The 23,123-nt window shown below is 53.3% G+C and overlaps 5 protein-coding genes across 5 annotated transcripts; 2 read left to right on the forward strand and 3 right to left on the reverse strand.

Moving 5' to 3' along the window:
- Positions 1-401: 401 nt before the first annotated feature.
- CTRU02_203496 (psp1 domain-containing protein) lies at positions 402-3,175 on the reverse strand (the record flags this gene model as incomplete). The annotated part of the gene is made up of 3 exons (XM_036724121.1): positions 402-1,005; positions 1,059-1,728; positions 1,792-3,175. The coding sequence occupies 3 exons, from the start codon at positions 3,173-3,175 to the stop codon at positions 402-404; spliced, it is 2,658 nt and encodes an 885-aa protein (XP_036584235.1).
- A 5,223-nt stretch (positions 3,176-8,398) lies between these two features.
- Positions 8,399-8,605, forward strand: CTRU02_203497 (uncharacterized protein; the record flags this gene model as incomplete). Its single annotated transcript, XM_036724122.1, has 1 exon — positions 8,399-8,605. The coding sequence occupies one exon, from the start codon at positions 8,399-8,401 to the stop codon at positions 8,603-8,605; it is 207 nt and encodes a 68-aa protein (XP_036584236.1).
- Positions 8,606-11,286: 2,681 nt separating this feature from the next.
- CTRU02_203498 (NifU-like protein) lies at positions 11,287-12,299 on the reverse strand (the record flags this gene model as incomplete). Its single annotated transcript, XM_036724123.1, has 2 exons — positions 11,287-11,406; positions 11,481-12,299. 2 exons carry the CDS (start codon positions 12,297-12,299, stop codon positions 11,287-11,289), a joined length of 939 nt encoding a protein of 312 aa, XP_036584237.1.
- A 1,194-nt stretch (positions 12,300-13,493) lies between these two features.
- Positions 13,494-14,637, forward strand: CTRU02_203499 (hit finger domain protein; the record flags this gene model as incomplete). Its single annotated transcript, XM_036724124.1, has 2 exons — positions 13,494-13,942; positions 14,082-14,637. 2 exons carry the CDS (start codon positions 13,494-13,496, stop codon positions 14,635-14,637), a joined length of 1,005 nt encoding a protein of 334 aa, XP_036584238.1.
- A 225-nt stretch (positions 14,638-14,862) lies between these two features.
- CTRU02_203500 (uncharacterized protein) lies at positions 14,863-16,116 on the reverse strand (the record flags this gene model as incomplete). The annotated part of the gene is made up of 1 exon (XM_036724125.2): positions 14,863-16,116. The coding sequence occupies one exon, from the start codon at positions 16,114-16,116 to the stop codon at positions 14,863-14,865; it is 1,254 nt and encodes a 417-aa protein (XP_036584239.2).
- Between the last annotated feature and the right edge of the window lie 7,007 nt (positions 16,117-23,123).

Here is a 23,123-nt window from a genome sequence, read left to right on the forward strand (position 1 = left end):
TCCCTGAGTCTCAAAACATAAACAAACAAGAGTGAAAGTGGTGTGTAGTTCAACATGTCTTTCCTTTCCCTTTTAGTCTTCTTTTTCTTCCGAAAGAAGTACAAAAAAAGGTCCCGCCGTTTTGACAATTTAAAAGCAAGAAAAAAAAAAGAAAATCTCTTCCAACGCCTAAGTGAGAGAAATGCCGCCGAGCCTTTCAGCCACGGTCATGTGTATAATGCCTCAGCCATACCAACCGTATTCATATACGTGGAGATGTGTGGCAACTTTGTGTATGTGTGTGTGCGTGTGAAGAACCGGAGGGAGAAGAGAATTAGAATGTTCGTCGTAAATTCCGACAAGTGTAGCGATGCAAAGGTACGATACCAAAGATAACTTTTAGACACGACTGCGATGCTTCATCAACGGCTGTTCAGCGAGAGTCCCTGGAAAGCAGCTGCCCAGTCGTTTTGGGAATTCATCGGAGTGACACCGGGTTCGTGGGATCCAGGTCCTTCGGAAGCTGGGCCGAAACGAGTGCGCATCTGGTAGTCAGCTGCTCCAGGGAAGCTGTAGCTGTCAAGCGACGGCATAACTCCAGGCACATAGGGCATATTTCCAGGCCTAGGGGCACCGCCCAAGCCGCCCATGTGAGAGTAAGGGTAGTTGGGCTGACCATAACCGGCGCCAGGGCCTGGTCTGTCACCACTGAATGAGGGCGTAAATGAATTTTGGAAGCCACGTCCAGCCGGACCGGAGCCGTTGAATCCTCCAGGCTGTTGCTCTTGCTGCTGTTGCTGCTGGGCGGATCGTCGTTCAGAGTTATTTGAACCACGCCCGACACCAACGGCTCCGGGGCCAACACCGCTCGGGGCCTGGATGCCTAGAGTAGGGCTAGCAAAGGATGCCGGGTTGATGGCCGACATCCAGATCCTGGTCTTGTATATTTTAAACAAGTCCGTGACAAGGGAGTTGAAGTTGATATACGAGTCGGCAAAGTAGTAGAAAGTCAATTTCTTCCAATCCCTGCAACCCAGTTAGTAAGGTTGAACGCAGCAAGAAACAAAAGTGACACTTACATCTGGAACTCAGCGTCGAGGATCTCCATGTTGAGCCCGTGCTCCTTGACCTTCTGCATGCAAACACGTTTGGCCTTGGCCTCGTTGCCTTCCTTGTCCCGCAAGGCATGGATCTCGTGACTTTGAGCAAGGCGTTTAATCAGCTTAGGCTTAAGCTCTCCTGCATTGGGTTCCTGCATATGATGTTGGTTGGGAGGCCCCATGCCGCCGACAGCACTGCCCTGGAGACCATTTGCGGCGGCCATGAGACCCGCGCCAGTGCCGTCCTGAGCAGCTGCGGCGTTTTGTGAATACATCATCAACCATTTGTACTGTTCCTCGGCGTAATGCTCCTTCAGCTCCTTGGCAGTCTGCCAGTCAACGTTGTCTCGCGCAACGGTTCCTAGGTCGGTTCCTCGATCAGCCTCAACGATTACAAGATCGCCAGGCTTGACCGTCAGACCGGTGCCTTCCTGAATGTAAAATACATCTGCTCTTGCGCATTTGAACAAGACAATGTGGAGTAGCTGATTGTGGCGCGGCTGTGACATGGCATAGACATTGCGGTGAGGCGAAGGCGCTCGGTTGCCGTACGGTGGGGGATGCATCTGAGCATACGGCGACGGGAAAGGGTTGCTGAACATGCTTCCTGGGGGGGCTTGTAAGCCACCACCGGGTGTGAAGTACGAAGCTGTATTGGCTCATCAGTCTCAGAAACCTTGGTAGTTTTAAGGGACGACAAGGACGTGCTTACCAGTATTCCCAGCGTAATTTGGATTTTCAGCATAACCGGCAGTGAAGTCAACAGGCTGCTGTTGTTCTGCCACAGGTGTGTCCAGTCCGGTAACGGTTTCGCTGATGGAACTTATGGAACCTTGACGCGTTGGAATATCTGCAAAGGAGTGTCTTCGGCTCTGTTGCCCCTCTGGCCCGCCGAATCCGAGGGAGCTATGCCAGTACGCCTTCTTAACGTTTTCCAGCTTTCGGTTCTCGTATGGCGACCGGAATGCAGAGACTCCAAACTCGCTCATCCTGCGGCCCAAGGCTCTCTTTGATGCCAAGTCGACACCGTCGTTAGCCTCATCAAGCTCATCGATGGCATAGTCCGACTCTTCCGGGACAGATTCTCGCAGGGCATAGCCATTACCAAGTCCGTATGCTGCGCCGGTGGCAGCTCTCGGTCTAAGTCGGTTCTGGTATTGTTGTTGTTGCCTGAGCATGGCATTCTCACGAGCAAGTAACTCTATCGTCTTCGCTTCAGCAGACTGATGCATAGATCCTTGCATAGACTCGGTGGCGCTCTCATCGTCATCATCGTCCACTTCCTTCACTTTCCCAAGGAGACCTCCGTCGTTTGACATTTCACTAAGCATGCTGGGGCGGGACGGTCGGTGCTGAAGACCCGAATGGCCATGAGCACGGCCACGTACAAGGATTGCCGAGCTATTCATCGTTGCGGGAGGAGCATCTGGTTCAAGTTGACCAACGGAATATGACTGAGAGCGATAAGTCTTGGGCGTTGGATGCAAGGGGATGGCAAACGGAATCTGTGCGTTGGGGCCCAAGTCTCGCGGAGCCGGTGACGTCTGTCCATAGTTGTTCTCATTGAAAAATGAGCCCCCAGCCGACCCAGGAGGCATTGTTGATGTCGGTGAGGGTAAGACCTCACTCAGGCGAGAGGGCGGGTCCTTCCGGTCACTATTCCAAATACCAGTCCCCCATGTGAAGGATGAACCAGCTACTGGAGCGCGACCAATGACACCAGAAGACTGAGAATGAGAACCCCAGGGTGCGTTGCCCTCCGCTGAGGGTGTACTTGGATGGGATGCTGTCGGCGACATGGAACTGCTAGCGAACGAGCCCTTTCGGGGTCGAGGTAGAGGCTGTGTAGTATCGTTCAGCCAAGAAGCGCGCCTCACAGGCTTGTGAGGCTGGGGTACTGGCTGGGGAGGATCTTGGCGATGAGCGTCGACCTCGTCGTCTGAACTCGCCAAGGCCTCGGAATCGGGAGTCGATCGACGGTTTAGCTTGTCAAGAAGGATAGCATGGCTACTTGGGGCAACCGCTGAGAAGGTGCCCTGGCCCGGTTTAGACGGCGGGCCCGGTTTGGCGGTGCCAGCACTCCCGCCAGAGCTCATTGTCCTCCAAGTTTCTTTCCAAGTGAGACCCAAATCCTCAAACCACCTCAAGCTACGGCTGTATCGCTGACTGGAGTGACAGGCGGATTGCTGTCAGGATTTGGATGTCAGAAGAACAACGTCTTCGAATGAGAGAGAACTAAGGTAGTGAGAAAATGAAGGATTTCTGTCTCGGCCCGACGTGGATGAAAGAAGATGAAAGACGGTGAAAGCCGAACGAGCCTAGAAGGCGTGTTAGCAGCTATGTCATCAAACGTTAAAGGCAAGCGCTGTGAGACAAGATGAAAGAGATGAGTTTCGCCGCATTCAGTTTGGGTGTCACGAGGAGCTGCGGCTCAGCTCGGAGGGTCAAAGCTGGCAGACACTGGCGGTAGGCAACTGACTTGCGCCACGAGGCCCGAGCCAAAGACATTCAAAACCCCCCCAAAAAAAACAGAAAACCACCATGGTTGAATGAGAATAGCGAGTTCTTGAGCAATTGAACAATGATATCTCAGAGCAGCTTAAGAGGAGGGTAGATAGACTGAGCCAAAGTTGAGGTAGTAACACGCGCAAGGTAATCAGACAAGACGGAGGCAGGTAGAGACCCTGACGTGATGCAGTTTGACCAACGGCTGCGGTGGAGCTGCTCTTTCGGAGGTTTTCCCGTCTGGCAGCAACAGCCACAGTAGCAGGCGCTACCTTGCGACATGGTATGTGTGCTTCATGGGGCAGACGAATGAAAATAGGTACTTACCAAACAGTAGGAATCCGGGGGGAGGTCTATGTAAAGGGTATCAGAGGGCGTAATGTCTAGATGTCGAGGAAGTGTCCGGTTAAATTAGCGAGACGGGGAAGAAGAGGAGCTGGTGGCGCGATATGTTGGGCGCGGTTTCGGTCGTAGCAGCTGTCGAGCTGGGCTGACTTCGGTGAGCTGGAAAGCTGGTTTGGCGATTTGGCAGCAGGTGCAGATGGTGAGATAGCAGTCGTGGCCCAGAAATGGCAAGATTAGGACGTGGTTGGGGGATACGTCGTATGAGACTCGAGGTAGGAAATGAGTAGCAAGATTATGGCGCGCGCGAGATGGGAACCGTAGAAAGTGCGAGAGTCGTCTAAACCAGTTCGTCTAACCCAGATTCAAGTGGCCAAAGGAAAATATTCAACGTTTCTGTGTGACGGGGGGTTGCGCTGCAAGGTAGGCTTGGGCGGAAGTTCGTTCAAGTGCGATCAAGCGCAGGCGCGGGCGCGGGCGCGTGCCGTCTAAAATGGAGATGCGGTATCGTTGGCTGAGGGGAAGTGATGCGACAGAGAGGCTACGCGCATCCCATTGTTGGCGCGCGTTGGGAGAGGCGGTCGCAAAGTGGGATGCGGTATGAGGTGATGAGGTGGGTGAAGGCGGGAAAGAAAAAAAATGTCTTGGATGACGGCCTCGATCCTTGGGTGGTGGTCCTGGCGGAGGAAGGATGAAGAGGAGGAGAAGGAGGAGGAGTAGTAGTAGTAGTAGTAGCAACAAGGAGACGGGGGACGGACGAAGTATGTGTTGGAGAGGTTTGAGAAGGCGATGGGAAGAGGTTGTAGTACGTCGACGGAAGCGGGGGAAGACGTTGCGACACGAGACCAGAGCTTGTCCAAGTGGCTGGTGCGTACCTATGGAAGGGGTCTGGTGCAGGGAAGGTAATAGGGCCACCAAGCGGGTAGGGTAGGTGTAAGGTGGTGGCAAGCTAACCTGACGACGGCAGACGCCTGAGAGGTAAGGTACGGCGCAAGGCAAATAAGTGGTGGTGGTGGTGGGTGATGGTGGGTGGTGGCTAAGGCGGGAAACGTGGAGATGAGGAGTTCGATGGAATGTAAGGATGGGGAAAATGCAGAAGGGCCAAGTAAGCCAAGGTAAGGAAGGAGGTAAAAGTAAGAGTAAAAAGAGTGAGAGAGAGAGAGAGTGTGTGTGTGTGTGGTATGCAATGGGTGTGTGTAGAGTAGCGGCAAGTAACTCAAAAAGAGAGGGTGAAGGAAACGTGCGAGAGAGAAAGAGAGCGACTCCAGACAGGACAGTCCAGCACAGCACACAGCATAGCAGTCGGTCCAATTCCAGCCCAGTCCAAACCAGGAGTGCCTGTCCGTCTTTCAGTCTGTGCTGCTGCTTGCTGCTACAGCTGCTGTGTGTGGGTGTGTATATGCACGCTGGGCTGCGATGCGCTTGAAGCCACGGATACCACGCACACTGTATGAATATCAGAGGCACACACTACAGTGTAGCACTATGCCCTTGCTGGCCTTTTTGGAGCTAAGGTAGCACGGGCACGGGAGCTGGGCTGATAGGCAGATTGTCAAGGACGGGAATGTGCACGGGTGGGCGCGGGCAGTGGATCGAATCGACTAATATAGGTGGAGGGGATAAGTGGGCAGGTCCCAGTTGATCATCGTACGGGAGAGTGGGAACGCTTCGGGAACGATGAAGTACAACGGTAATGCTGCGAAATGGGGAAGAAAGAGTGAAAGGATAGAACCAAAAAAAAAAAAAAAAAAGAAGGAAAGTAAAAAAGGGGCCTGCTGGCGAAAGGGGGGGGGCGTAATGGGGTACGTTTTTCGTAGCCAGGACAAGGGAAACAACAGTTCAAAATGAGCACAGAGGCAGGTAACGTAAAGAGCTGTAAGGTAAGGTAACATGGTCGTGGTTATTAGACGCGAGGATGAGGAGGACTGCATCTAGGTGAGGGGGGGACATGGTGATGCGGCCGCGTTTCCATGCAGAGAATGACACCTCTAATAACATGCCAGTATGAGGTACTCGCATCCACAAAGGCAATAAATCTGGGCAAGCACCTTATTCTCTACCACCTCCCTCCATCACACGGGATTCGGTTGATGCGGAGGCGCGGAACACCAACCAGCCATCAAGAAAGCGAACAAATGATACTTCCGCTGTCTGAAGATACAACTAGGCACAGACTCGTCTGCTACTTTGGACATTCGGACCACCTGGAACCCCTGGGTAACCCAAAGACTAAGAGGAAGCCAAAGGGTGTCAAAGACGAGGTGGTGGTTAAACCCGTCGCGGTAGGCAGTACACGATGTCGAGTCTCCGGCTCACGGATTGGATGAGCCTGCACAGCTTACCCATTCTTGGCTGTAGAGGCCATCTGGGGAAAGGGTGAAGCATCTCACTGTAGGTCCGGCAGCTAGGTCACTTCAGGTAAGGTTGGGTCAACCTGGTGGCTCCCCCTCCTTGTCAAACGATGCTGAATGGTCCGGTCTGCTTGTCGAGAGGGTGTGCGGTGGAAAGCGAGAGAGAGGGAAAGGCGACATGAAGAGGTCTTTTTGGCGAGGGTCATGCAGCGGGAGATGGAAGCCAGAGTAAACCAGGTGTTACCACAATATGTTAAAATAAAGAAGGGCAGAGGAAAGATGGGAGGAAGTTATCCAAGATTTGCCGCTAGAGTATTGAGGAATATGAAAGTGGGTGGTAGTGCAGCTTCCAGGGCTTATTTGGAACTGTAGACAAGCTGTGGGCGAAACCAGCACAGAACGCTCAGAATGGGGAAAAGTGGTGTTGTTGGTGGAAGAACTAACTAACTGGCTAGAGGGCTGTGGAGGCTGGCTAAGACCAGTGGTGGCGGCCGTCAGCCCACGTGACGGGCCGGCGAGGCCTGCCACCCACACAAGCAAAAGGCGAACAGGATGGGGGTTAGCACGAACAGGAAGCCCAGACTCAGACTGCACTGGAAAATTTGCAGTCTGTTGAGACGTCAAGGAAAGGGAAGGAGATAGACGCTCCCAGCCATCCAGCCATCCAGCCATCCAGCCAATTACCAACTGCACAACAATGCAGAGCATTACATACATCTGTCACCAAAGCTGTCTTGACCTTTTTTTCCTTTGAAAAGAAAGGAAGGTACGAAGAGTTTGGCAAAGACATCGGACAAGCTCATAGTTGCTGGCTTAGCATTACACCCTAGAGCTATAGGCGGGGGTACCTCAGGCAGTACAGTGCAAGCAAAGTGTCCGTCTGGAGTGGTGGGGCCAAGCTAACCACACTCGCTCACATACAGGAACGTACCTCAGCATCATTCCGATTCCCCACACTTTTCTCCAGGTGCAGGCCCACTTTACGTCCTGTGCCACTGCCAGTCAGAGCTGGTCTCATAGTAGCTACTACGCAGTAGGCCAGGCTGGGCCTGTCAGGGCTCTGGCTCAGGGGTGCTGGATGATGGGGCCGCCCATCTCCGATTCACCAACCATCTTTGACCGTCTCGTCACCCTTGTCTTTGTTCCCACGGCATGAGCTAGGAGCTGCCTCGACACATCTTGGGATTCCGGACCAAGAGGGAAAGAAGCGGGGAAACAGAGCTAGAAGAAGGACAGGTGAAAGGGAAGGAAAAAGCCACTGAGCTTCTGGCCATGGCGAGCATCCTCCCCCCCAGAATATCCCAATTCGTTTTGGAGGGATTTTTTTTTTTTTTTCCAACTGATCTCCATTGGGTTGGTTGCCTCAATTCTTGACCCAGGTGTCTTCGTTTTATTTCAGACCCGTCTGGTTTGGTAGGCTGGGTTGTCGCCACTTTCAATATTATCCTGCAGCTGTGCTCCGTAGTTACAGGCGCATTTGGGTCGCTTGACCCTACCTCCTGGAAACGGCTTTCTTGCGTAACTACTAATAGTTATTCTTGGGTTAGTCGGCACCCTCCTCCTGATGGTCCCTTTGGACATTCCTCGATCGAGACCAGCCTCGACGATCAGGAAGCTTCCCGAAGAAATTGGATAGCGCTACCGTTCCTTCCGACGCTCGTTCAGTCACCAGCGGCTTGCAGAACACGATGGCACATCCGTGCAGACTCTCCCTGGTTACCAAAAGTCCCTAATTTCTTGACCCTTCCGTCCTGAGACCCTTTGAATGCCATACCTGCAGGGCAAGTGGTCGCAGTGATACGCCTGATTATACAACCATGCACCCCGGGCAAACTCCTGTTTCTCTCCCAATAAGATGTTATAGTGGCACCCACTAATGAGCTCACGCACATAGCATCTCGCCCCTAACATCAAACAAAGCACATTGTCCCTATTTCGGTTGGCATATTCTTCGATCGGAAGTACTGTTGTGGTTTGGAAAGCATGCCATGTCGAATTCGCTAGATTCAACAACTCCGGTCATGGTTCTGGATAGAGAGACGACGAGATAGATTGTTCCCTCGGCGTTACAACAACCGGCTGCGAAAGGCAACACCCCTAACCGCACCACATGGATACCCTATGGACGGCCCCGACGATGCCGCCAGTCTTGTAGCTCTGTTCTTGCATGCTTTTCCCTCAGCGTCCAGCGAGGAGTGTCCATCTGACCTAAATGCGGCTGTAACAGGCGGATCCCATTCGCCCATCGCCGATCCTTCAACTTTGGATGTCTTTTGCCCCTCGATCAACGGATGGCTAATACCTTTGGCCAGTGATAGCATCGCGTAGCAAAGCGGCCAGGTAGTGCTGTTGCACACCTCGGCATCCACTCGACCCGTTATTTGTTTCCTCTCGCTTTTGTTGTCCGTCCTATACACGGCCATGCAGCATTGCCGTTGTAAAGGCTCCCCCTTTCCGCATCGCTCTAGTGGCAGTCGTCTTTGATCCAAACACTTTTGTTTCCTGAACTCTGCATAACGCACATACCGCCATGATGCCCCATCGGCAAGCACTGTGATAGAAACGGTCTATTTTTGCCAGGCCGTTCCTTGCAAGCCACTGGTTATCGCCGTTGGATGGGCTGCAACTGTGTTCGGAAATCTGCAGCTGGCCACCGGTTTCCAATCCAACACCCCGCACTAGAGATCCATGTTCCTCGAATGTCCGTGTCCAGCTCGAACACGCGAAGATGTCCCGCTCAATGGTTCCATTAAGCCATTATGGAGGGGTGCCTCACTGCCAAAACCATCCCTATTCTGTACTTTGAACGGATAAGATGGCTTGCGTATCGAATCAATCGGGATTCAACGACTGGGAGATACAAAGACTTGGTATATCGCCTATAACAGCTTGAAAAAAACTACAAAAGAAGAAGAAGCGAAAATGGACAGCGCCATATCTGACGTCGAAAATGACCAGCCGCTAGAGACCTACGTGCATGTGCAAACGTGTGCGGAAGGTTTGGCGTTGAAGGGGTCTGGGTACAGGGCAGTTCTCCAAGCCCGAGAGAGGTAAGGATCCGTGGAGCAAGCGGGCTACTGCAGCATGTCACGCGCGCCCATCTTCATCTAACCTCCTTCATTCGACGGATGGCCTGTTTGATTGGGTCTGCTTCTCACTGACCTCACTGTCGCATCATCCAGCCTTCTGACATATAGCATGTTTGGGAGGGTCAATATGTCAAATGTGGTGCAATGTCCAAGACCATGTACGACCGCATTGCCGGCAAACGGTACCTCAGGCGGACGTGCGCCAAAGAGAGATATGCAACCTTGCTTGCTACTATCGCCTGCCTGTCGATGCACTGAAATATGTGCAGACTTGCATTCATGTTTGGATTTGGACCGAGCTAAGGCTACGATGATGTTGGACTTCGGTTCGTGGCAGTGATATTTGCCAAGTTCGATGCTGCTGACTGAGGTATGAAATTTGTGAACTTAATTAGTGAACCAGGTAGCTAGCCCACAGCTCCTCCGACTACGACAACGTCTGCTCCCCCAGACCCGCTGCTCTGTCGTCAACTGAAAAACGATGTAGAGCACCATGTGCAGGATCGAAACACACCCACCCACACAGCGCCGCCAATCCAGATCGACAGACCCTCGAACCCATGAAGGACGAAAGTCAAAAATCAGTCAGGGGCTTTACCCCCGGATTCTCATCTCGTTGCTAAACTCAACCTTGATTCTCCTCCTGCACCGGCTAATGAGAAACCAGAAGTCATAGGATTGTCAGAGCGATCCAACCAACAACCACCATTTAGGTTAGACTGAAAGAAAACCAATTTAGAAAAAGAGTCGTCGGTCTCCCTTCTAGCCGCGGCCCTCGCACGCACGCTGAAGTATCTGACACATCCGGAGTTCCTACAACCAACTCTTACAAGGTCTGCGTTGCGTTCTCAGCTCACCTGCTGAAGGCAAGCCCATCCAACGTCATGGTTTCTGCTCCGAGAAGCCTGTTGGTAGTGGCATAGCCGTTGCCTGTCACGCCCATTCGGTAGTGCTCGGTGCGGAGATGGGCAGGCATGTTCCCAGCACACTGGCATGATGGTGAGGAGATGCGGCACAAGATCAGCGGAAGGCAAGGAAGCTAAACTTGACCAAGGGGAAAACCCAAGCTTGCACTGGTGGGTTGATACGCCCGGGGGGGTTAACTGAGGGGTGGGAAACAAGCCGGACATGGCCTGTGAAAGGAACTAATGCTTGGATTGCCTTGGTGCTCAGAGAGAAGAGTGCATTCCGGTCGCCAGACGTGGGGATGCCTAAGCCCCCCGAAGTTGAGGGGTTCCTGCACGGTGACCACCTCCCCCGGCTCCCCGCTCTGATCCGCTGCAGTAACCCTGGGCGGTCAAAAGTCCAATCAGACTGGAGGGGAGTTTGCCAACCCTCCGCTAACCCAGGCAAAGTTGACGACCAGGTAAAGATGGTCTCGAACGTTGTAGTTATTTTGTTTTTTCCAGATACTGGCGATCTTTTCCCCCGTTGTCGTCAGACATTGTCTGATTCTTTCATCTCGCCATCGCGGTCCGGGTCGCGTGTGTACGATTCGCATAGGCTCGCCCAGGTTATCTAGACCGGTCTCGACCTAGAATATAAGTTTATCTGTTTTAAACCAAATGTCGTTTGGGCGAGGATACAAGCCCATCCGAACACGAGTTTGATGTGCCCTAAATCAGCCATCGCATCGGCATATGTCCGATACACACTAGTGAATGTGACGGGGACGTCGGTTGCAAGGCTGAAGGAAGAATACAGACGCGGCTGTAATGAACAGCGAGGTGGTGGGTATTTTTCTTGCATCACCGGCTTTTGGCCAGGTGATGTCCTTGATGTAATTGTACAGCATTATTCTACACGGTGGCGCATCGCCCAAACTTTCTCCTTTTTTTCCCTTCTTTTTTTTTCTCAACATCTTCTCCATCGGAGATGTACCATGAAAGTCGTGACCGTTCATGTTACCGGATCGGACCCTCAGGCAGTTGCCTCCTGGCTCTTTTGCGCCTTGAGCTTCTCTTCGAATTTGGCGAATTCCTTGAGGGCAATCTCCTCTTCCTCGTCGAGGATCTGCTGGACACCCTTGACTTCCTCAATCTGGAGAGACGGTTAGCAAGAGTTTTCACAGGTTTGTATCATCCAAAAAGTGAAAGAATATTGAGGCTACTCACATAATGCATCAACATGCTCTCAATGCCATTCTTCAATGTGGCGGTGCTCGAGTCGCACGTCCGGCACGCACCGCGGAGCTTCAAGAGAACGATGCCCTCGTCAGTGAAGCCGCGGAAATCAATGTCGCCACCGTCCTCTTGGATGGCAGGTCGTATCCTCGTCTCGAGAAGCTCCTTGATCATGCCGACGACCTCGCTGTCGTTCTCGTCATACGCGAGACTGTCCTCCTCCTCGGCCTCCAAAGCGGCCCCTCCGTCCTTCTTCTCAGCGACGTTGACGATGGTCTGGCCGGAGGTGATGGCCTCGGTGATCAGCGCAAAGATTTCAGGGCGGATGTGCGCCCAGTTGGCGTCGGCGGCCTTGGTGACGGTGATGAAGTCGACGCCGTAGAAGACGGAGGTGACGCCGTCAATGTTCATCAGCTGAGCGGCCAGCGGCGACGGGTAGGGAGGCGCGATGGTCGAGCGCGGGTTCATGTACTCGATGAAGGGGCTCGAGATTGTTTCGGGGAGAATGCGGTGGTTCGGAAGGAACTTGATGGCGTCCGGGTTGGGCGTCGACTCGGTCTGGATGAAGATGGTGCGGACAGCACCCTGGCGACCGGCAAAAGGCGACTGCCTCTGTTGTGCCAGGTGTTGTGTCCGGCTGCTGCGAGGCAGACGGCTCTGTTGCAGCAGGCCAGAAGACACGGCTGCGGGCAGGCTGGAGGGGTGGTGGCTGGCAAAATGCCTCGATTGTTGAGAGGGCGTGAATCTGATGGGGGCTGATGAGCGCGAAACAGCGCGGAGGGCTGTTCTCGCCGTTCTGTAGGAAGGCATATTGGATATTAATATCGTCGTCGTCGTCGCCGTCGTCGTCGTCTTCTTTGGAAAGGTAATCGGCGGCTGTCGTCGTTGTGTGTGTGAGAGAAATGGGAATAGAAAGATTCAAGCCAAAGGTAGGCAAATTTGTCGAGTTGGATTTGTAAGGTGCAAGTTTACATTGAAATGATTAATGTTTTTGCTATGCTACGAAATTCAAATCCCAGGGCCGCCGCCCGCCGCTCCTCGGCATTACGCAGGGTGCAATTGCAAATGGAGCTAAATCGGCTTTTCGAGCGCAGATTTGGGGGAGGGCTCCTCTTTTTTTCCCCTTCGCCGCCCAATTCCGAGGCGTTGTATTACCAATCATGGGTCCCATGCGGGGCCTGGTAAGAATGACGCAGAGCCCAGTGCCATTCTGTTCGTTACCCTTTATTTTTATTTTTATTTTTTTGTCCTTCAGAGGGGAGAACTGGATTTACCGGCAACCGTTTTCGTCCGTAGAGTTCCCGATTCGCCCAAGAAGCGGGCACGAAAATGCGGCTGGAGCTTCCGTCTTCCTCGGTGTGAAATGGGGACCTCTTTTACCATAGTGTTTTTTTGGGCATTATATGGTGGGGTTAGGAAAGGAACCCCATGGTTGTAACAGCTTTGGCGGTCAAGCTTGAATTTGGGCCTTTGGGGACATTGACCGCCTGGAACCAGTGGCCCCCGCTGGAAACTTTTCGAACGCTAGACTGAGCTTGGGGGGGGGGGGGGGGGACCTTCGGTGACATCCGTCGTGCAGCGGCGGCAGAAAAAAAAAAAAAGTTCCCTGAGCAAAAGAGCATACGACGGGTTGAAAGTTGAACAAAAGAGAAGGCCGAGCGAATCATTACAAAGCCGAAATATTCTTTGGTTGCTTTCCCATTGGAATCTTAAATTGGAACATTTGTTTTCTTACTTCTTTCCTTTTTGGCAAATTACAACGTCGAAACGGACGATAAACCAGCCAAACTTTACGCCGCCAACCGCAAGTACATACCCAAAGCTACAGTTCGCCAGATCGTCAACCAGCGACGCGCACTTCCTCCGTCGCGACAGCGTCTTGCGCCGCCGATATACAGATATCGGCGATTAGGGAGGAAGATAGTGTTCGGGGAAAAAATTCAAGAGGAGGAAGAGAATAAGCTCCGTGAGGCACGAAGCAGGTCGGGCAGACCACACGACGAAATGACCACCGACGCCGACCCCCCACCGCCCGTCGCGCCTCGGTCTCCGAAGCGCATGCAGGATGATCTGGATGAGTTGATCGAGTCCGCGAGCAAGAGGTCCAGGACGGCGAGTCCGGGGGAGACTCACCAGCAGATGCAACGGCAGGAGGAGGGGAATGGGGTTGTGAAGGATGATGATGATGATGCTCCGACCACGACTTCGAATACCGAGATAACGGGGAGCAGCGCAGAGGGCGCGAGCGAGACCCAGGACGAGAGCAAAACTCAGAATCCTCCTCCTCCTCCTCTTCCTGTCACAGCAGAGCCTCCAGCTGCACCCGCAACGTCACAAGCAGACGACAACGACACGGCCGAAACCGAGACGAAGGCTGCGCCCAAGAGCAAAATGTGCGGCGTGTGCCATGAAAAAGAAGGAAAATACAAGTGCGCGCGCTGCGCTCTGCCTTTGTAAGTCTTGCTTTGGAAAACCGTCTCTCTCTCTCTCTCTTTTTTTTTTTATAGTTATTGTGTTTGGTTATTCATCATACATACATGCTCCGTCATTATATACATTATCTTTACTAACAATTCGGGGGTATGAAAATAGCTGTTCAGTGCCGTGTAACAAGATTCATCGCGAGAACCACCCTCCAGATCCTGAACCAGCGGCAAAACCACCTCCGCCTCCTGATGTCGCAGCAGGACCGCCGCCCGCGACGAAGAAGGCTCGCGACCCGAGTAACCCCTTCAGCGTCCTCGATGACTCGGACCAGCTACGCTACCTATTCAAGCGGTATCCGAGCCTCAGGTCACGTCTTCTCGGCATCCTCGCCGCCACAGAGCCGCCGCCCGAGATGCGGGGTGCTTCCGGCACAAGCCTCAACGACATCATGAAGGCCAAGGCCATGGCGGCGGCGAATCCGAAGAAGGAACAGTGGACGCACGACATCGGCATCCGCAACGGCAAGGAGGCGCTGCGGAAAGCGAAGAACGCGGCGGGCGAGGACGGCGAGGGCGTGCGCGAGTACATTGAGCTCATCAATCACCTCGTCTCCAAGGGGGATGGCGGCAACGACGCCGATGCCGACGAGGCGATCCGGAGACGGGCGGCGCAGCAGGACACTGAGCTCATCAGACGTCTCATGGCGGACGATAGAGGTTGAGCGACGGCACTGCCGGGATAGATGTTTCATTCTTTCAGGGGATGGCATGTGGATATGGCGCCGCGCTGGAGGGCGGTTGGTTGGAATAGACGTGCGCGCCCTGCGTGGTTCTTCTGAGAAGAACACGGGTGGTATGCTTAAATACACACAAATCATGTAATAATATTCTTCGACCAAGGTAAGACGACGACGACGACGACCTCTAATGATTACCCTTGGGAGATTTCAATGGTTAACTTTGAACCGTGCAAAGAAATTGTTCTTGGGCGACCTCTGCGGTGTATCGGACGGCGGGCTCCCATCCCTCGACCGTTGTTGCGTCTCTTCTTGCTTGTGCTTGGTGAAGGCGCCCCATCGATTCTTGATGGCCCAGAGAGAGTCGGCTTTGCGAAGCGGATGTTTGGACTTTTGCTGTTGTGCCTGTTGTTGCTGCTGATGCTGCTGCTGCTGCTGCTGTTCGTCTTGTTCGTGCCGCAGCTGGTCGCTCTGTGTCCAGTCGACGCGATGCTCGTACGGATCATGGTCCGGCACCCCGGGGCTGTCGTAGCCGTAGGGGTTCGGCGAAGACGGGCCCGAGTCCCAGGTCATCAACAGGTCTCCGGTGGTGAGGCGCCTGGCGGCCCTGGCCTGGTGATCGTCGACTCCCAGGCTCGCGACGCCGGCGGGGGCACCTTGGATAGTATATCTGTGATGCTTCTTGTCGTACAGCGAATAGTCGTTTCTGTTATGGTGATTGCCCGCTTCATCTTTGACGTACTCTGGTTGGTGCCGCTCCCGGTGTGCCTGTGCAATCTTCAGAGCCGTACGCGAGAGCTTGTGGACGAGGCCCTTGCCCTCCGGCATGCCTTCGGCGGCAGCAGTGGTGCGCGCGAACTGTGTTGCGGCAAACTGTGGAATGTAGTGGTGGTGTTTGTCGCTCGAGCCCTTACGTCTGGGAGGGCTTTTTGAGGTGGACGAGTCCTTGGATTTGGAACTCCTGTTGTCTTCGGGGGTCTTGGACTTTGGGTGCACAGTAGTACCGGTGTCCGTTCTGTCTCTAGACGGGACGGGCTTCCTCTTGATCGCCGTCGGCTCCGTGCGCGGCCTGGTGGCGGGGTTGATCATGGAGTGACGATTCCCGGGCCTCACGGAGCCTTGGTCAAGGTATTCCCTCGCCATGCTCGTGTAGTTTGGGTGCGTTGGCGAGAGTGGGCTCTGCGGTACAGCAGCTCCTGCAGCAGCGGCGGCGGCAGCGGCGGCGGCAGCCTCTGCTCTGGCTCGTCGTCTTCTTTCCGCATGTAGTTTTTGATCGATGAGTACTTTGGCGAGTTTCTGGGATAATTCCTCTGGGTCAAAGGGCATCGGTTGCGAGCATCGCTGTCTCGGCCGAGCGGCGGCATTTGCAGCGGTGGCTGCAGCAACGGGTTTAACAGGCTGCTGCCTCGGTGCCGGCTGCGGCGCCGCTGGATGATCGTGAGGGTAGTTCATGTTGTATAACATGTCGATGGCGTGCAAAGTAACACCCCACTGGAAATCTCGATACAGGCTTGTACGGTATTTGGTGGACTACCCGCGCCAACGAAAATGATCCGAGAGCGTTTTTAGAAAAGTTGCCAAACCTTTTGTTGTGTTTGTTGCAGCTGTGGATATCACCCTCGCGAGGCAAGCGTGATCTTTTCTTTTTTTAACCTTAGGTGCAGGGCGGCGCAGTCACTCTTATCTTGAACTGAGCTGAACCCGCAGGCGGTGGTAGTAGTGGTGGTGGTGTCGGTGATGGTGGGTTGACCGTTTGAGAGTAAGTACCAAGTAGCGAGATGCGGTTCGTAGACAGGGGTGGTATGTCACATCCGAGTAAAACCAAGGAAATCTTCTTGTCTGCGTGGAAAAGGCTGGTCGAGGTGTCGTACATAAGAGGGGGGGGAAGACCAATGGTACAAATGAAATACAAAAAAAAAGGTGCTCCGAGAAGATAGAGGAGACTGAGAGGTGCTGCTGCGCTGGGAAAAGGCAACGAGTCTTGGGAGCTTGGGCTATGTATATGTCATACGACAGACGCAGAACCCGGACAAGCAGGTCAAACGACCAAGCTTTCGCTCATCCAGCCAGGCCGATGCAGTGGGTCAAGAAAAAAGCTCCAGCCCAGGGTCCTGTCGGTTGGTCCTTTTTGGTGTAAGGGACCGGCTGCGTCCTGTCTGCGTGCCTGTGTAAGGCAAGACGGGCCAGAGGTACGCGAGGTGAGGTGAGGTGGTGGATGTGGAGGAAGAGGAGGAGGTGGTGGTGTGCGTCTGTATGTCTGTAGGTCTATCTGCCTGCGTCCCCTTCTGCTTCGTCCTAGTCCACAGGGTCCCAGACAATATGTACCTCACGGGCGAACTTCAGACCCGCGCTAAGCCTCCGTTCCTCTTCCTCGGTATGCGCGTGATTGGGATGGAGAGAACTGATGTTTGCGTACGTGAAGTATGTTTTGTAAGACCGGAACGGAAACGGGCGGCACACATAGGATGACGAAGGCTGGAAGAGGGTGCGACTCAGCGAGACAATGACTGAGAATGCGCGCAGTCTCTATGGTGGAAGACCAGGATGAGGGAGAGACAATACAGAGTCAAAGAAACAAAAACGGGTGTGTGGGAATATGAAGAATTAAGAATCACAAGGGGTATTGGGTTCACGGATGTCTTGGAGGACGAGCGTTCCATTCCTAGACATACAACTTGTCCGGGTTGGCTGATCTGGCAACGGGCCTGTTATCTATCTATTCATCTTTCAATCTACGGGGCGCTGGTGTGACGGCGGATGGCTGATGCTCTTTGCCTTAGGCTAGGAGCTCAGCACTATGACTTCGTTGAAGCACTTTTTTTCCCCCCCCCCTCATCTCTCTACCTTTCCTTTCCACCAGTTCATTTGGGACTGGTGGTGGTTACTTCAAGCAGGTGGGGGGTGTCGGGAATTGCGCTTCTAGGTACCTTTACCTTGTTGCTGTATGAGGTATGGGGAATGACGGCGCAACTCGGGGCACCCTCTGGCTCCCTCTGCATCCGCCGGCACGCGGCGCATGAGAGAAGCTATCAAACTTGCATGCCTCCAGTGCTATTCTGGTTCCTTTTTTTTTTTTCTTACTCTCTGCATGCTTTCGGGACCAATCGATAGCGGGCAACGCAACCCACGCTTGTGACTGGTGACTGTTGAGAATCCGTGCTAGTTAAATGTGATTAATTAACGATAGCGTAGTAGTATGCGGGCGAGTAAGGTGCATAGGGAACAGAAAGATGGAAAGGGGGGTGTCAGTCACGGTAGAAACCATTCCCTAATCGACCAAGTTCGTGACCTGCAAAGGAGAGAAAACGGGTTACAAGTAACGATTGGGAAAGCTTAGGGTAACATGCCTCGCTGGTGTTTGAGCCTTTCTTGGGAGATGAACCGATCAATGAACCAACTCGGATTGGGCCAAGGACTGATGGTCGCCCTGTTGGTAGGACGAGTTGCACTGAGCCAGTGGTCGGATACCGCTTTGGGATTCCTCTTCCGGGCGTTCGCCCGCACGCCTCACCGCACTACACGAGGTCGACGTCGGTTAGTGGCAGTTGGATATCTGAACGGCCTATGCAACGTACCTGAGTGTTCACATCAAACACCAGCGGCGAATTATGACAATTTTTTTGTGACAAAAAAAAAAAAAAAAAAAAGCAAGGAAGACGGTGAAAACCCTTGAACTAGGTCGCACAAGTCAGTATGGTGAGGGTAACATGCATCGAGGCGTGTGAGTGGGGATGATTCACGACGACCGACAGTCAGTCTCCTGCAGAGGACTCACACTACAAAGTGTCATCACCCCGTGGAGATGAGCCAGAGTCACCGCGAGGGAGGGATGCCAAGCGAAGAAGGGAAACAGACCAAAGGAGATCCCTAACAACTCCGACGAACTTCTGGCCCTAGTGTCCTGTTAACGTAGCGCAAAATCCATGGGTCCGCACGGCGTAGTCTGACCTCCGATCTGCAGGTTGCGTTTGGTATTGTGCATGATGTGGGAGGCCATGGGAGGGGGGATGCCACGTTCTCAACGCCTTCACCTTGGCCCTCCTTCAATCCTTTTTGCCTTTCCTCCTCTGAATGATCAATCTCAGGAGTGAGCTGGATACCTCAGTTAACAAGCCTCATAGCACGGCCTTTAAGTTTTCGAGGCACCTTACTTATTAGGCGCCTTGTGGTTTGGCCTTGGGCTGGCCAGTGTCTCACCGCTGCCATAGAACCACCAACTAATAGAAAATATCGGAGGCGGCGTCTTGGCAGTTAACGATGGCGGAACGGCTAGCAAGTGGCTTTACTCCTCCGCAGTTGTGTCCGAATAACAGCATCCGGAACCTGATCATGGGATCATGTGGCTCGGTCGTCTCGTTCAACTCCCGTCCAGGATCCGAAAGTCAGGGGTATTGGTGTTATTCCCCAGCTTCATCGCAGCCCACACCTGAAATTTCCAAACGTGACGGCCCCTGCGCGTAGTCGCTCTGTGAGGGTGCTCCTCGATCAAGAGCGCTATCCAATTTCGCCTCACATCAGCCCGACCCTTGTGTCTCGGCTGATAGACACACTGCCGCCATGATGCGCCCCGTCGCGTGTCATCCAAAGCCGCCGACAGGAGAAAACCATGTCTTTTTATTTTACTTTGCTTTTTTCTTCTGACCCATGTCGTCTTGTCCGTTATCTCTGCCATTGATAAAACGGGCCCGGGCCGGTGCGGCATCCTTTCAGGTCGTCGGTCTTCAGTACAAAACAACAGACGTGAGTTTCGGCAAATGGGTGATACGTTGCGGCAGCTTGGAAGTACGTTTGCTGCAGTTTGCTGCATGTCTGCATGTCTCGTCCTCGTATCCCCTCCATGTAACCCTAGGCCTGCGCGTTACGAAAGGGCTGTCTTGCCATAACATGCGGCTTGGCAAATGCAGCCACAGCTCCATCAAGTTTACCGCTGGGCGGTACTACAAACTGCCGCGCACGAACCCTAGGGGACAGCCCATTTGCTGCGATATTTGGCAGAGGAATCACTTTGCAACGCCACGGCTGCAGGATTACAAAAAAGGGTCGGTGTGTTGGAGTTTTTTTAGTATCGCCCGTCTGTTGCAACGATGGTAAGCTGGGGACAATCCAAATGGCTCCCCAGATCCTCCCCCTCCCTCCCTTTCATCTGAACTCCGTTTTCCGCCTCTAGTTCATGGGTATCCGGAGTCGGCACGAGTGGATATGTGCGCTATGGTCATCCCCTTCCGATCTGGCTGTCATTCCCTCTGTCGAGGCGGGAGGAATGTGATTAGCCTTATTCTGAACCACACCGGACACACAAGTTATCGATCTAAGAGAGAATAAAGCTAGTGAGCAAACCAGTCAGCAACTCACTAGCTTCTACCTGTATGGCGGCTGATTGGTGCCTGAGTAAATGATGACTCGCGTTGGAATGATAGAGGAAACGGAGCCTGTTCAAGCGAAACCGCCGCCACAAAGCCGCGCTCGGGTTTTCCAATATATTGAATCAGTCCATGCCACGGTTGGCCTGCCAATCATGCTTGTGGCGCATCGTGCGGTGCTAACGGTGAAAGGCAAACAATGATGGCTGACTAGTTGCTATTTCACATACACACTGACGAACGACCATAGGATTGTAAAAACTATATCACTTTTTATCGGTATCAGATGAAGGGTTAGGCTCATGCCCTGTTGAGTGATGATTCTGTGGGTGCATCAGGAATGCAGGCACGTGACTCTTTACCCAAGACAAGGGATCCTGCAGAAAGGAATGCCAAGAAGCGACCCGAAGTTAATCAACGACACTATTTCCACCGTCAGCTACGAGCGTATGTTCCTGATTCATTGATTCAGGATGGCCTCGGAGGTTTTGATGTTCGAGCGCTAGAGGCAGGATGAGAACCCATGAATTGTGAGAAGGGGCCGTGAAACTGATGGCGGTGTGTTGTGGTGATGGCAGCAAGCCGTGGCCGAATCGACAGAATTGATGGCAATAAGGTCCAAGGGCTGGCATCATTTCGAAAGGGAACAATGATATGGCCGACTCTAAGTCTTCCAAGACCGCGTCCGGTGCTCCGTGAATGCCGGCTGATGATGCACAGCATTTGGCGTCATTGGCCGGAGGGAAGGGAGACAGTATCAAGCTGCTCGGTCTATGTATCAGGATGACAGAGTGATACAGTCAAGTCATCGGATTGAATCTGACCAAGACTAAATCGATAATATCCTACGACCCAAGTTCTCGGAGCTTGACAGCCAATGCCAAGCGCCCTGCACTGTAATATCGTTCAAGGTTTCCGAGCCCAGTGTGGCTCAAGGAGGGTGATCTGAGAGAAAACGTGACAGCACAGTTGGTTCTTGGTTAAGCTTTCCGGCCGGTAAACGATGTCAGCACAGGCCCTGGTTAAGAGAGAATCGCCGATAGTCAAGCTGTGTCATTTGTAACTAGAGTCGAAAAGTCGATGACCTCTGCTCGGCTGCTGATTGTAGAAACAACGGCGCTGAAACTTGAAAGAGTCGGTTCCGGATGCATGATTGGCCCGCAGACTAGGTGGTAATGCGACTTTAGCTGGTTGGAGCGCTGGAGGATCATGGCACAAGGCGCTGCTTCATCTTGAGACAGTAGCAGTATCCATACGCGCGCTCACGGGAGGTTTGCGGCTGCGTGGTTGACATGAGCTTTTTTGACGACACCCCGATCTTACAGCGGACGGTAGACTAAGTGAGCTTGGGCTTTGGTCTGCCGGTCATGAACACAGTAAGATCCTGTCGCGAGCCACAAGTAAGCAACAACATGGATGTCGAGTCTACAAACGGCCTGATCAAGAGGGCAAACCTCAACATGGGTAGGTTGACTAACCGGCGTGACGTTTGTTTTGAGTCGCGCAATATAAAATTCTCAGACCGCCAGTTCGTGTTGCTTGCCATCGAAGGTGACCTTTAGGCAGAAAGAAAGCAAGAAGACAAGAAGACGGAGTTGACCCCGGGTTGTCAGGCTTGATTTACAGTGGGTAAAGTGAATACATACTAGTAAGAACGGTTATGACGGACCTGTTGGTCTTGAAGGATTGACAAGCGGAAGAAAGACCAGGTTCCCTAGGGAGACTATGGGAAGGTGCAGAGGCCCACCATAAACGACAAGGTAGCAGGCTCTTCCCACTGTCTGACTGTACGGGCATACACCACAGTTACCTCATGGGCAGGTAGGCAGCAGGACAGGTGGTAGAAGGTACAAAACCTTACTCAGGAACCAAATCCACTGAGGACCCAGTGGCCCAGTTCAAGGTCCCACGGCAGAGATACAAACATACGGTTATCCTACGGTACATAGTACATACACTGCTCCGGTAGGTAGGTCAAGGGGCCCTGGAAACAGCTAACACGCGTGATTGGGCCAGTGTAGTCCGGACGAGACGGCCCTGGGTGCGGTGCCGGGTCCCCGACCTCAGATACCCACTTTGCACACATCTTGTAGGGCCCAGCAAGCGGTGGAACAGCCCTTGCTTTTTTTCTCCGCTTTCCCCTTCGCTCCCGTCCCATTCGTTCCATGCGCACACTAGAACCACCCAAGCCGAGGGTTTTCCCATTTGACATTTTGCTGGGTACTGAACGAGACACAATTTCCTTTGGCTTTTGTTGATTGAGTACTCAGTACCATTTATTTATTTGTTTATCCTTTTCACTTTGTAGGGACCAATCAGTCGGTATCAACAAAACTTCGAACGCCTTGAGCAAAATTGGGCCCAAGCCCAACACCTGGCCGATCGCACCTTCGCTCTCTGTGCGGGCTTTTAGCCTCTCACCCCATCATCGCGGCTCTGTCCCGCTCTCCCGTTAGTCTTCCTCCTCCTAGTCCCTTAATCCCTTGGGTTCCTTTTCTCCCCCCTCTCCACACCACTTTTACCTCATCTTACTTGTACAGCCCGGCCCGAACCAGCGCGGCCTAAGAATCAACCATCCACAAACTACTTGCACAAAGTACGCAGTAAGGTAAGGTACCAAACCCGTTAGCCGTAGCAGACGAACCAACCAACTAAACTACCTTGACCCCCTCTTCCCAGCCTGGTTTTAGAGTAGAAACAACACCGTCACCAACGGTAGCAGCACCAGCGTCTTGTCGCCTTCCATTCAACGCTACGTAGCCATCGCTCACTGTCATCGTTGGATCTTGACCTGACCCTTTCACATCATCCCCCCGTTCCTAGCTTTTCCCCCCTGCCCCCTAGGCTAGAGGTGCGCCCCTGTACATGCGCCGTCAAGTTTCCACCTTCCCTTATTTCGCTCGTGGAAGGGGGGGTCGTGCCCTTGGCTTGGAACCTGTTCGCCTTGGATCTGGATCCGTGACTGACCTCATTTGCTGTGCCTAGCATCGTCGACCGCCAGCTCCTCCCACCCCCATCGCCTTTCGGAAGGCGACATCTGCGTCTTGGTGGAGCGCCTAGCAAGAAAAAGGGCCCCTTTTTCGAACCCTGGTCCGCCGCACCACGAAGCTC

This window comes from Colletotrichum truncatum (genome assembly GCF_014235925.2).
Source record: "Colletotrichum truncatum strain CMES1059 chromosome Unknown Contig_0002, whole genome shotgun sequence".
Taxonomy (NCBI): Eukaryota; Fungi; Ascomycota; class Sordariomycetes; order Glomerellales; family Glomerellaceae; genus Colletotrichum; species Colletotrichum truncatum.